Below are 12642 nucleotides of genomic sequence, written 5' to 3' on the forward strand. Positions count from 1 at the left end.
ATTCCTATGTCTTAAAGGTCAGTATTTTTTGAAATTAAGAGTTCTGAGCTTTAGTATTAAACTATTTTTAAAAGTACATTTTGATATAAATAAAATCACACATATAAAAAAAAAAATACCTGCCACTTCTCTGACTCATTCTGTTACAAAAAAAAAAAAAAAAGGCCAAAAATTCACTCCTTCAATATTACAGTGAGTGTAAGTATCACACAATATAGAAATATGAACCTAGAATAATTATGTAGCTTCCGAGACAGCAAATTTATTTGGAAAGCTATAATCAGCAAAACCTCTCACCTCCCAGGCTTAGTGCTGTATTTTTGCAACCTCGCTTTCACTTCATCATACGTCAGGAATGCCATATATCCAGGATGCGTCACAGCTAAAAAGTTCCAATTCCTTAAGATTGAACCCCAGGGCTAAAAAGACAAGACAAGCAATTAAACAGATGTAGCCAGGTAGTTACATATTTCTAATAAAACTCGAGTCAATTTATCAGACACCTACAGTGTTTAGGTTCAGCTGAAAAATACGCACTTTTGATTAAGGTCTAAATAGTACAAGAGACTGTGCCATATACCCAGCTTTGCTACAAGGGTTCCTTCAAAATAATTATTCCAAGAATCGAGTGTAAATTTTTGGATAAAGATTTTGAAGACGTTCAATTTAAGGGATCTCCTATTATGTAGGGATCTCCTACATAAAATGTTAAACATCACGTTTAGTTAGAACCTGGTGAGTATAGTTCCTTGATGGTTTAATAAAAACTGAATTAAGTCTATTCTTGAGAGGTCCTGAGGCACTTTCATAGTTAACGATAAGTAACACTAACAAATGAAGCCTAACAAAGCCACTAATTTGAGCTGTCATTCCTTTTCTTATTCTCAGCTTCTTGATTTCTTCAGTTACCATAATGGTATTACAGACAGAAAACAAAACAAATATTGATAGCACTTCACCACAGTCTTTGCTGACCTGACTAGCAAATGCTTCAGAAAACTCAGTGAAACATGCCTGATACGCTAGCACTTCGAAGAATACAGAAAAGTCCTTTACTGTAAAATGAAGGATTATTTTTAAGTAGTGGATTAATACAATTATATTAAGTGTCCATTGCCAGCATTTGGAGAGACAAGAAAGCGCCTCTGAATGGTTCAGAGTTTTTTCTTATGTATTTGTCAAAAGATCAAGGCAGGTGAAGTTGAGCAACACAAGAGGAGAGGCTTGTGCTCTTGTGTGCCCTGCAAATTCCCTTTAAAAGGACTTTTAAGGGCTAGTAAAGCAGAGATTAAATGCCTGCGTGACACGCTTGAGCAGAGCATCCTAACAGTGCTGCTTGAGATTACGATACATTTCCCAGGCAAACCCTAACCACTACTTAAACATGGATGAACACCTGTTTTATTTTAAAATTAATACCTCTTCAAATCAAACACATGAAATAGAACAGTAAGGTTTCAGCACAGAGGCCATAAGAAATCTCAAATGTTCAAATTTGTACAAAAGAAAGGAGAAAAAAAAAATAAAAATCCTAGATGCAACACCGCATCCTGCCGGCTCCTCCCTGCACCCTCACTGAAGATGGATGCCAGGAGGCTTCATCGCATGAAAAATTTTAATTGCCCCAACTAGAGATAAAAGGGAGTTGACTCTTCCCCTTTCACCACACCAACACTGACATTTCCTTCACAAAAATACAATGTTCCTTCTCCTGCTGTGTTACTCAAGTGCATGCATGTAAATCAAAAAGCATGATCAAACACTCAGTAATTTGATATTTTGTTGGTCTGTGCTAATATAAAGGCTTGCTCCAGTACATTATAAAATAAAATTAAGCAGTGTGCAAATTCCTTGGTTAATCACAACCATCAAGCTTCTAAGTTGACAGTAGACAGTATCTTCCTCAAATGCTTGGACTCTCTATACAGAGTATCACACTACTGCTATGCCTAGAACATGATGTGATGGTACGACTGAAAAATCAAAGGGTAAGAACTCTTAGCTTGCCTTGTGCACACATTCTTGCAAAAGCAGAAATGTAAGATGGGAAACACTTTCTCTTCTATGGAAATATTTTTGCATAAAAGGACAACTTAACTGAACACGTTAACAGCAACAGAATGAAGTTCCTTTCCTTCAAAGCATCTACATATTCTGCTGTGCTAACTTTATCTCTGGTCAGAGAACACCGCACTTCAGCTGTGCATGCATATAGTGGGGAGGCAGGGGGAGCAACTTCACTTTTACAAGATCTCCATAAAAAGCAGTCTTGCTTTCTTCTGTGAATAAGCATCATTATAAACGTAGCTTTTCTGTAACACAACCCACAGTTGGCAAAACAGTATTTGGATTACTTAAACAATTGGGATTTTCTCTCTGTGGGTGTATGCATACATAGTTACAGAAGCTGTTTAAAAACTAGAGAAATAAAATGTAACCTCTGGGAGAGGTTCTCAGACCAAGTTCAGTGCAAGTTCACATCAAGAGTTACGCAGCTACTGCACCAGTTGGTAATCTGTTTGGCAAAAATTCTCTCTCTGCTTCTTTGTTAAATTAAAAGTTAATCTAACCAGTCTTCTCTCTTTATGTGTATCAGTGATGCTGATCCCCGTTTTCTAGCACAAGCCACAGTAACGAATCAAACTAGCAATCAAACTAGCCACACAAAGAAACTAATGCAAACGGATATTCATTGGCTTACAGAACAAGGAAAATAAATCTCATTTGAGGCTTCACAAGTTTAATGCAACCTATACAATCCCACATAGGGTCAGAACAAACTGTTACTTCTCAGATCACTGACTTCTCATTTATTTTTATATCTGATGTACAGATTAAACAAACCCCAAAACCTGTTGTTATTCGTAAACAGAATGCTTAGGGGAAACAAATCCTACAGAAATAAACCTTAAATAAATGTATTTCATAGTGATGTATGTTGCAGCCAACGGGTCTCAGACATTTTGCATCCAGTCTGATATCAAGATTCGTGCTTGATTGCTCATCTGACACACCATATTAGTTTGCCAAATACTGAATAAAAGGGAGAAACTCTGACAGAGTAGAAACTGATCCCAAGGCAGCAACGTTCAGACTGGAATGCTTGATCATATCAAACTCCACGTAAAAGGAAAAGCTTAGGGGGATTTTGCTAAAGCTGCATAAAGTACAATGATCTATAATCTCTAGTTTATTATTTCGTCAAAGAGAATACCCAAAGTTTTGTTCAAACCTCCATAACCTGTGTGTGTTTAAGTGACCAATGTTTGTGGTGAAATTAAACTGAGATTCCTTACACTGTAACATTTTGAACTTTGATACAGGTTTAACTCAGAATGGAGGAGAGATGATCAAAATCAAAACTCTGTAAACTAAAACTATTAATCACCTCCTGCCAAATCTTACTACCAACTTCGTAATGGCACCCTTTCCCATAACAGCAAAACCAAGAAAGCTAAACAGAGATTATCACAGAATAACATGGAAGATGAACAAACAGATGGCCCAGGCTTTGACATAAAATCGGTATTTTGAATGTATCTCAAACAGGCTAAAGAATAATCATAGAATCATTTAGGTTGGAAAAGACCTTTAAGATCATGGAGTTCAACCGTTAACCTAACACTGCCAAGTCCCCCACTAAACCATGTCCCTAAGTGCTTGATAACCCTTTTCAGTGAATAAATTTTTCCTAATACCCAATTCTAAACCTCTCTGGCACAACTTGAGGCTGTGCACCAATTCATCACTGTATGGGGTAAAAAAAGTAAATGGTTGTATACCTCAAAGATTCCTATATACAAAAGAAATCTCCAAAGCGACAAATTCAGAATCAATGCATCTAATATGGATGCAAACCAGCACAGCCTTCTATATTGACTAAAATACTTCAAGTATATTCTGCAGAAGGGACACAAGGTTAACAGAGGCACATAACATACGTACAAGCTTATTTCAGATAAATATTACCTATTAACAATAATACAATTAATGCTATTCCCAAAGATAGTCACGTAGTGTAAATAAATAGCACAGCATTAATGGCAAAAATATGTTCATAAAGAAAAGGGTTAGGTCTACATTCAGCCTAAAAAACTCATACGCAACTTTCTTTATGTGTTTGTAGAAATACTTCATATAAGTATATATAGGTACAGAAGTACAATGGAAACACAAGTAAAACTTCGATAAGTACCTGAAGGTCTACATTTCTAGGAATGTATTTAAGAATAGTGAAAAATAAGTAAGCAGCAAACACAAAGATATTGTGATCAAAATAAATACATGCAGAAATTAAACAGGTGTTGCTGGATGTTTTCAGTTTTTCAGATGTAGGTGTTGATGCCCCAAACATCTCTGAAGGACTAAAAATAATGCACAATTTATTTCCGAGTTCTACTGTTTCAGTTATTTCAGTTTTTCCAAAAAATCCACTTCCTTGACCCATAGGTACTTGCCTCAGGGCACTAAGCTTCTCAGATTTGTACATGTATCTAAAATTTTCAAATCTTACCTGAAATAATCTAGTGAAGATATCAAATTCAAAAATTGAAATGTAGTCATTGCAGGTCAAGTCAATAGTAGATTTAAGAGCCATTGCTTCCAAACCAGAGCTTATCTGATGAACTTCATGAAGGCACTGCCTGAACACTTTCCATGGCACTATAGTTCTGTGAGAGGTGTAGAAATAATAAATTTAATAAAATCACATATTTAAGATTTGATACCTTATTTAGACATCACAACTGGACTTTTAAAGAAGCAGAACATTAATTTGGTTTCTCTACACACAAAAATAAATAATCAAGTTTTCTGAATGCAGCCTAAGCAAATGAAAGAACAGTTATCTTCGCTTAAACACGATCAAACAAAGTGTCATTTATTTTACAACAGTAATTATTCAAGCTTCCTTAGGAGGACAACAAAAAGAACACTGCAGAAACTGAAATATCCTACCAAGCAGGTGTAGCAACCAATCTCACACCCTCTCAAAGGACCAGCTCTGTGCTTGGTAAAGAACTTCTTTCTTCACAGCCTCTCTTCTCAGAATGATAAACATCAATTTAGTATCTACTGTGATGACATTTTTTTTTATAGCTAAAGCTCGTGAACACTGGTCAAGTAATGTGATAGCAATCAACCAGATACCACCGAGACTGGTCCAAGGCTTGTCATAGCCCATGACAGTTATATGAATATTAGAAGACACAGCATCTCACATCTTCACCTTCACACATTCTTGCAGGATAGGGAGTATTTTCAGAAAGTAGTGAACGTTGGAAAAGGAGGGAAATCAGAATTTATTTTTAATAATCAGAATTAAAATTATCCTCTCTAATATAAAGCTGTGTTCTGTCAAATTCAGTTTCTATTAGCATAGTTGGAGGTAATGCAGATTATTTTGCCAACCAAGTGTTTGTATTTGGAATCTGACATGAGGCTGATCACTCAAAAGTGCTCTGTTTTATAACTCAAAACTATGAGAAATTGTTCAGTAATAGCAATGCTTCTTCTCATGTCATCCAAATTTTGCAAAGCCGTAACACCTTCTTTTAAAAAAAGTTCTGCCTCACATTGAGAGCAGATTATGACATTTTAAAAACATTTTAATTAAACAAAATACAACCAACATATAACTATTAATCAATATGTAACTATTTTCAGGACTTAACAAGATCTCACATGTCCATAGTAATATATTGTTAATAATTGTTAAAATGACAAAAGACACAGGTGTCACAAACTCATCAAAATTTCTTGCAATTTTTATTAGTTCACATTGCCTTATTTTTATAAGAACCAAAATATTCTGTTCCAGTTTTTCTAACTATTTTCTTATGTGGAAATGTATATTACTTGGTAGTGTAGTACTGTGAAAAAAAGAAAAAAAAAAAAAAGACTGTATTAAGTTGATCCTGCATAATATTTATTATGCTGTTAACCTAAATTAAAACAAATAGTAATTTGAAGTACAACAGTAAAGACACACTCCTGTATTTCTACCACATCAGGCATTCACTATATTTCTAAGTGCAAAGAAATCTACTTGTTACTTGGAGGCCTATATCGAGAAAGTCATAAAGGATAAAATGTGAAGTTTAATAGATCTCAGCAGATACTTTCATCTGTGTACGAAAAACAGGAAACCACAAAGAGCTGAAGAGAGATACCACATCAGATGCCATTTAAGAAAGAATGCACATCAAATTTTGATTATGGTAAAGAGAGAATGAAATGTTGCACTAAGTTCAGAGAACAAAGTTGGAAAAAGTCAGTGCTTTTGTGGTGTTCAAGTTGTCTTAGTTCAAGTGCCTACTGCTTAATTAGTTCCTGTAATCGTGCCTCTGAAATGTTTTCTGATTCTCTTTGTAAACCACTCTAAATGGTTACAACTCTGGGATCATGCTGAAATGGGGTTAGAAAAGTTTTATTGTTGTTTTTGGTTTTGGGAGGGTGGGAGTAGGAGTTGTTCGGGGGTTTTGTTTGTTTGTTCTGTTGGTTTGGGTTTCTTTTAAAGTGTTAAGACAATAACCCTTAAATAAAAACCAATAGAGAATCTATCAGAATGATTATAGCCACACTAGACCTTAAGAACTGCTTTTTTATGCCTTGTCTGAGACAGTTTCATGAAAACATGTTCATTAGATGCGATTAATAAGTAGGATCTTTCCCTATGTATTCACTAATACCCTGCTCCTCCAAAACACCACCACCACCAGAGAAAACAAACAAAAGTCTTCAGGAGAGTATGTTTTTAGAGCTCTGTTGGCTAGTGCTTTAGCTAAGATAGAAACCAGATGTTGGGCAATGAGTGATTAGCTAATGAAATAACATCTAAAGTTATTTTGTGGGACTTCTCCAAGAACAAGTGTCTGAAAAAGTGGTGGCCCCAATTTTAAATTCACTAAATTCAGCAGATTTTTTTTTTCTGCAGCGTTGTAGACTTGATCTTTTATCTTCTGCTTTCTTAAAGGAGAGACTTGGTTCTTAAAACACGTTAACTTCTATTTCTCAGCAGCTACTTTTATACAGCTATCATTCCTAAATACTTTGAAACAGCACTAGGCAGGGATCATTTCTCCCCCACTTTATATACACATCTGGTGACCTTTCAGACAGGCTGAGAACACCCTCCCCTGGCAGAGACCTGGGAGGAGGTCACGCAGAACACTTCCCACAGTGATGAGGGGGTGAAAGAGGTTTTCGTAGTCGCCGGGCAAGTTGAGTTTCTGTTTGAATTAACATTTCACTGCTATTGGTTTCTTGTGTCTTCGGAGATATACAGCCTTTGAAGGCGTCTTTTCATTATTCAAATGTAAAGAGTTATTTTAATTGTTTAGGGAGGTGGCACGGAACAGGACCAACCAAACCAAGGCTGAGATTGGGACTGCTGTTAATACTACACTTAGAGAGAGAGAGAGATATTTAAACAGGAGAAAAAAAATGCTTTTATAGAAAGAAAAAATAGGATCCTGTTTGTAATGAAATACTGCCTGCAGCGTTCAGAACCATAGAAGGTATCTCCTATAAATATTTTCAGTGATCTTTGTCCACGTAATATTTGTTGCATTGTGCCATAATGATACCCTGCACTAGAGGCTGGCAGATATTCTGCACATGCCTCACGCTATTAATCTGACCTGTGGACACTTGTCTAGGAGGAGGTGAGTTAGTCAGCTCTGCTACAGCTCATCAGAAAGATGCGATTTGACATCCCGGTGACATTAGTCCTCTATAGAATTAGGCTGAGGGAGCGCGGTGTCTCAGTACTTCAGGTATTTACTAGTAGTCACGTAAGCTACCCCTTGCAGCAGAGCACGCGTGACTCCAGCTGAGACAATCTTCTGGGGAGTCTTTCACGGGAGAGGATGACACTGCATAGTGACTGGACCTCCCTCAAATATTTGATGCTCAAAGTTAAGAGCCCTAGTACTCATGCACATGTATGCATTATGAACAGATACACCCTTTGGTAACAGTTTCTCTTTTTGTAATATAATTTGAGGGGAAAAAAACCCCAACAAACAGAACACTGAAGTAATACAAAAATATCTGACTACATCACATGTATATACTGCTACTGGGCTACGTGTGTTACTTTACTATTATACCAATTAATTCAATATTTTCAGAAAGATAATTTTAGAAGAAAACAAAAATATGAAGGAAGCTGAAAATGCACGCCTTACATAGCAGAAAGAGGTTAGGGAGGACCTTTTACAAGGAAAACCTAATCTCTATCTGCCAAACGTTTAGGAAATGATTCATCCATACAACGTCTTTGTACTGCCTTTCCTCGTCATTAGAGTAGAAGCAAGCCCATACCAATTTAAGGACAGAAGACACAAAATAAAACAAATGATCCTGAATAATTTTTTCCAGAAGCAACTTTCTGCACACATCTTATCTCTCTCTCAAATCAACAAAATTATCTTGTATCTTAGCATTTACCTTGGGGCTGTCTTCTTATTTAAGAGTCCTGTCAAAAACCCCAAAATAAGCCACTTCTCCTTCAAGCCTCTCAAAATGACACTACTTCTCCATATTTCTTCTGCAACAGTAAAACTACTAAAAGTATTTAAGAGTAATGATGAATTCAAAAATGTTCTGATTGATGTGTAAGCTTTCTAAAAATGCTTTTATATAGGATTGTATCTATTTACTATTATTGGCACATGTCAAAGGGAAGTGCCACTCTATAGTCTCAAATACAGTGTTTTAAACACCACCCACACAACTTCCATATGCCTAAAGGAGAAGGATTAGTGTCCAGCATGTAATTTTTAAGCAATTTAACAGAGGAATTTAGGTCCTCCCTTCCCTCCTGCCCTGATCATGGGTACACAGAATTTTCTTAAACTCCCTGAATGTTGCTGCATTATCAAAAAGCAAAAGACATTAAAATGAACCTGGAGAGGAAGCAAATATTTTCTGAGCATGCAGAGTACAGCACTTCAGTAGGACTGCAGAGATGCAGCTATTCTGGACTGTCAAGTGACACTGCCTCCATTTGAACCAGAGCAGACCACAAGTATGCCTAGGAAGGTAAACTTGTACCTGTGTAACTTACAGTGAACATTTTTGTATGCAAGAGACTCTCTCAAACGTTGCCAGAAAACATAACATGAAAAGGGCATTACTGTATCCAGAGGAAACTCAAAAATATTCAAGCAAATAGTGACCCAGTTAGAAACAACATTCTTTGCAAGTCTGCAGTGAGCAATGTGGATTTTAGTTTATCATCACTGGACAGACCATTTTCTTATGACTGCTCCTTCAGTTTTAAGTGAGAGGCCACATGTTTTCATTGCTTCTGAACTGCAGAGCAAACAATTGACACACAGGCTTGAGAAGTTCAGTCCTAAGGGAAAAAAAGGAATTCTGACGTATCGTGCCAGTACAATCGTTAAACAGTGACATCAGGCAGAGCAAATATAAATGAATTTAACAGGAGAAAACAAAAGGTTAAAGAGAGAAAGTGAGCCTTATAAAATGGGAAAACATACCACCAAAAATACCACTTCCAAAGACATATAACTGGACACTGCTGGAGAGACAGCAAGTTAGTACTTCCCTAAGGGATGCAGGAAGTCTGCATTTCCTGAAGTGTCCCTGAAGGGATACACTTTCTAACTCTGATCTCTAACCACAAATCCAAAACTTTTGCATGTCTTTTATACATGAAACACTGCATCTCCTGCCTATCCAACGAGAATCTGTTCTCCTGTCTCACAATCTTGTGTGCCAACTACCATAACTTTCTTTCCTCTATCCTTTTGTACATGCAATTTTACCTTATTCTCAGCCATCCCGAATAGCTGTGAAGACCACTGTCCTTTTCTGTTTTTTAATTATATCTTGCAACTTTCCATTGACTAGCTCTTCTTTATAATGTTATCTATCATCTTGTTCAAACTTGTTTATCTCACATTTGTATGAAAAACATGTAGTGAGATTTACATCTCAGTAGCTCCTAGGGAGGGAATGGTACCTTTGCCCTTAGCTCAAGTTTTAAACAACGGTACCAATAAGCCTATTTCCCGTGCTGCTGATCATCTGAGGGAGGAACCGTCCTCTAAAAGCCCCCTTCCCTGTTTACTTCCTTCTCTTTAAAAGTTCCTGTTGCCGAAACACCTGTCTTGGTGGTGACGAAGGCTACGGTACTTGGATCACTGCCTCCTCCTCTTTCATCCCTCTGTCTTTTGGCTTCCCTTTACACTTCAGTTCATACCCAGACTTAAAGCTCTCTGGGCCAGGACTACCTCTTCAGTCCATATTTTTACAGTGTTCAGTCAACAGTAGGCCTCTTGGGAACTATCGGCAGCAAGAACAGGCACCCAAGTCATAAATTAAGGGGATCAACAAGGTGTTAAAACCTAGCTGATCTGAGGTCTCACTTTCTGACAGCTAAATGTTTTCAAGCAGTCGTGCATTGTGGTCTGCCTGTTTTACTGCTGCTTCTCTGAACCCAAGCCACAGAGGCCCCGTCTGTTCTATCCTGAGCCAAAAAGCACTGACCACAGCAGAACCACAACTACTCAAAATTTAGAGTATCAATATAAAATACGCTGCTTAACTGCTACTGAGAAATCAATAGCCACATTTTCCCCTAAATTCCAATGAAAAATAAATACATTTTAGGCCTCAGCTGGGGGAAAAAAAAAGAGTATCGAGGCTTTAACATAGTAGTGTGTTTGACCCTGGTAATAAAATAATTTCCATTTCCTCAGAACCTAAAAGGTGGGGGAAAATCAATTCATCTGACAACAATAACAGAAATGCTTTCAATTTTTTAAAGTTTCACAATGAAGAGTAAAACCTTAAAAGTTAAAATACATGGCAGAACTGTGGAGAATTGAAAATCTAAGAACATTGACATTTTGCTTGCTGATTCATTCTGCAACACGGAGATAGCCGCAAATCACAAATTTCAATAGTTACAAAGCCCTGCATGACTTCACTGTAGCTTTCAAATTCAGAGGCTGGAAGGATCTGTTAGGTCATCTCGCCCACTCTCCTTCTCAGTTCATGATTGCTCCCAGTGGTATTTTGCACATTTTTGCTCAGAACAGAAAACTAGTAAAAGCTGTAAGGAGCTATTAAAATGAGCGAGGAACCGAGGGAAATTAACATCAAGCACTATACAGTGATAAAATGCGGATAATGAAGAAGCTATCAGATTATGTTTTATACGCATATTTACAACCCACTGGGGGTTACTAAAGTATCTGTAAACAAATGTAACCACTGATTACATGCCTTACAATTTCACAGTTCCATTTAACATTACTGTTTAGCTGTATGTTTAACTATCATTTGCTTCAGCGCAATGATAATGGTAAACCATGGATAAAGACTCACTCCACTAAAAACACCTGCTCCAATAATTGTATTCTAGCAATCAGTACAAATTCAAAAATCACATCTTCTCCATTTCACCGTTTTCTTGCTTTTGGCATTATCAAGTTCTTTCTTGGTATAGATCTTAACCTAAAATCTTAACCTTGACGAGGGTGTAAAGTTTGTGTCGATTTATTCCTTAGTTCTTTTTCAGACAGCTCCTTTATTTTCTTCAAGAGGCTCTCTTCCTCCTCATACCTGATTATGCCAAAGAGTTCCATTCTCAGCCTACTTCAGTCCTCCAGCCTCGGGAAAGTTCTCACTTGGTTCCTGATTTTTGTTTTCACAAAGCTAATCCAAAATTCTGTCTATTCCCTCATCTCCCTGACAGCTTTTCTCAGTCAGCTTCCTTGACAAAGTCAATACACCAAAACTACCCTGGGCTTTCTATTTGGACACTGCTGACCTCCTCACTCACCCCCTAATTTGGATACATACTCTACTTTACCCTTGCAGAAAAACCAATTCTTCCAGTTCTTCCTTCATCATACTGCTCTTGTCCACATTCTGCCTCTATCCAGACAATAAAAATCTCATTATCTCCCACCTTGATTTATCAGTCCTCCCTGGACATTCCTAAACCCCACGTTAAGACCCTTTCCCAACACCGTACCACTTCAGGGTTTTCCTTCTCCTTTGAAACATGTGATACCGGAAAACCTCACGCTATTTACTCCTTTTGCACCCTTTGTTTATGTGAGGACCGACGATTTCCATTATCAATGCATCTGCTGCTCTCACAGGCACCATAGCATTCTCTCCCATCCAAGTTTCTCTAGCTACTGCCGTTATCTAGAAGTTTTGTAGAAGCATAACAGACATGCAAAAGTTGAGGACGTATCTGAAGGCCAAGAATGTGTGAAGTTATCTTAGCGCCCTGCTCTGACGGAGCCAATCAAACTGCTTGCTGAGCTCTACTTCTGTGTTTTCTACAGAAAAATCAAAGAGCAGCTAGATGCGCGATCATCAGAGACTTGAAATAGTTAGCCTAGCCACTTATTTTGCTAATGAGTTTGAAGCCATGTGAATGTACACCTGACTAGCTTGAAACACTGAAAGTATGACTGCATCCTATGATGCTTATTAATAACAGGATGAAGAAACTCAGCTACAGCTGCACAGTTTTGCAGCAAGTGTTCAGACAGACAAATGTAACAACTCAATACGATTAAAAGTTCCCTATTCACTGGGGAAGAGCAGTGAAAGAAATCAGACATAGAAATTTTTTTTTTTTAATGACAA

The 12642-nt window shown here is 37.3% G+C and overlaps 1 protein-coding gene across 4 annotated transcripts in view; it reads right to left on the reverse strand.

The window, feature by feature from the left end:
- CBLB (Cbl proto-oncogene B) overlaps nt 1–12642 on the reverse strand; it is a 129439-nt gene that overhangs the window by 45833 nt on the left and 70964 nt on the right. For all 4 annotated transcript variants that reach the window (XM_075767302.1, XM_075767293.1, XM_075767311.1 and 1 more), the window contains 2 exons: nt 4514–4670; nt 298–419 (listed from right to left, as the gene is read on the reverse strand). In XM_075767302.1, the coding sequence (XP_075623417.1) occupies nt 298–419; nt 4514–4670 (279 nt within the window). The remainder of the gene's footprint in view (nt 1–297; nt 420–4513; nt 4671–12642) is intronic.

This window comes from Balearica regulorum, chromosome 1, assembly GCF_011004875.1.
Source record: "Balearica regulorum gibbericeps isolate bBalReg1 chromosome 1, bBalReg1.pri, whole genome shotgun sequence".
NCBI classification, from domain to species: Eukaryota; Metazoa; Chordata; class Aves; order Gruiformes; family Gruidae; genus Balearica; species Balearica regulorum.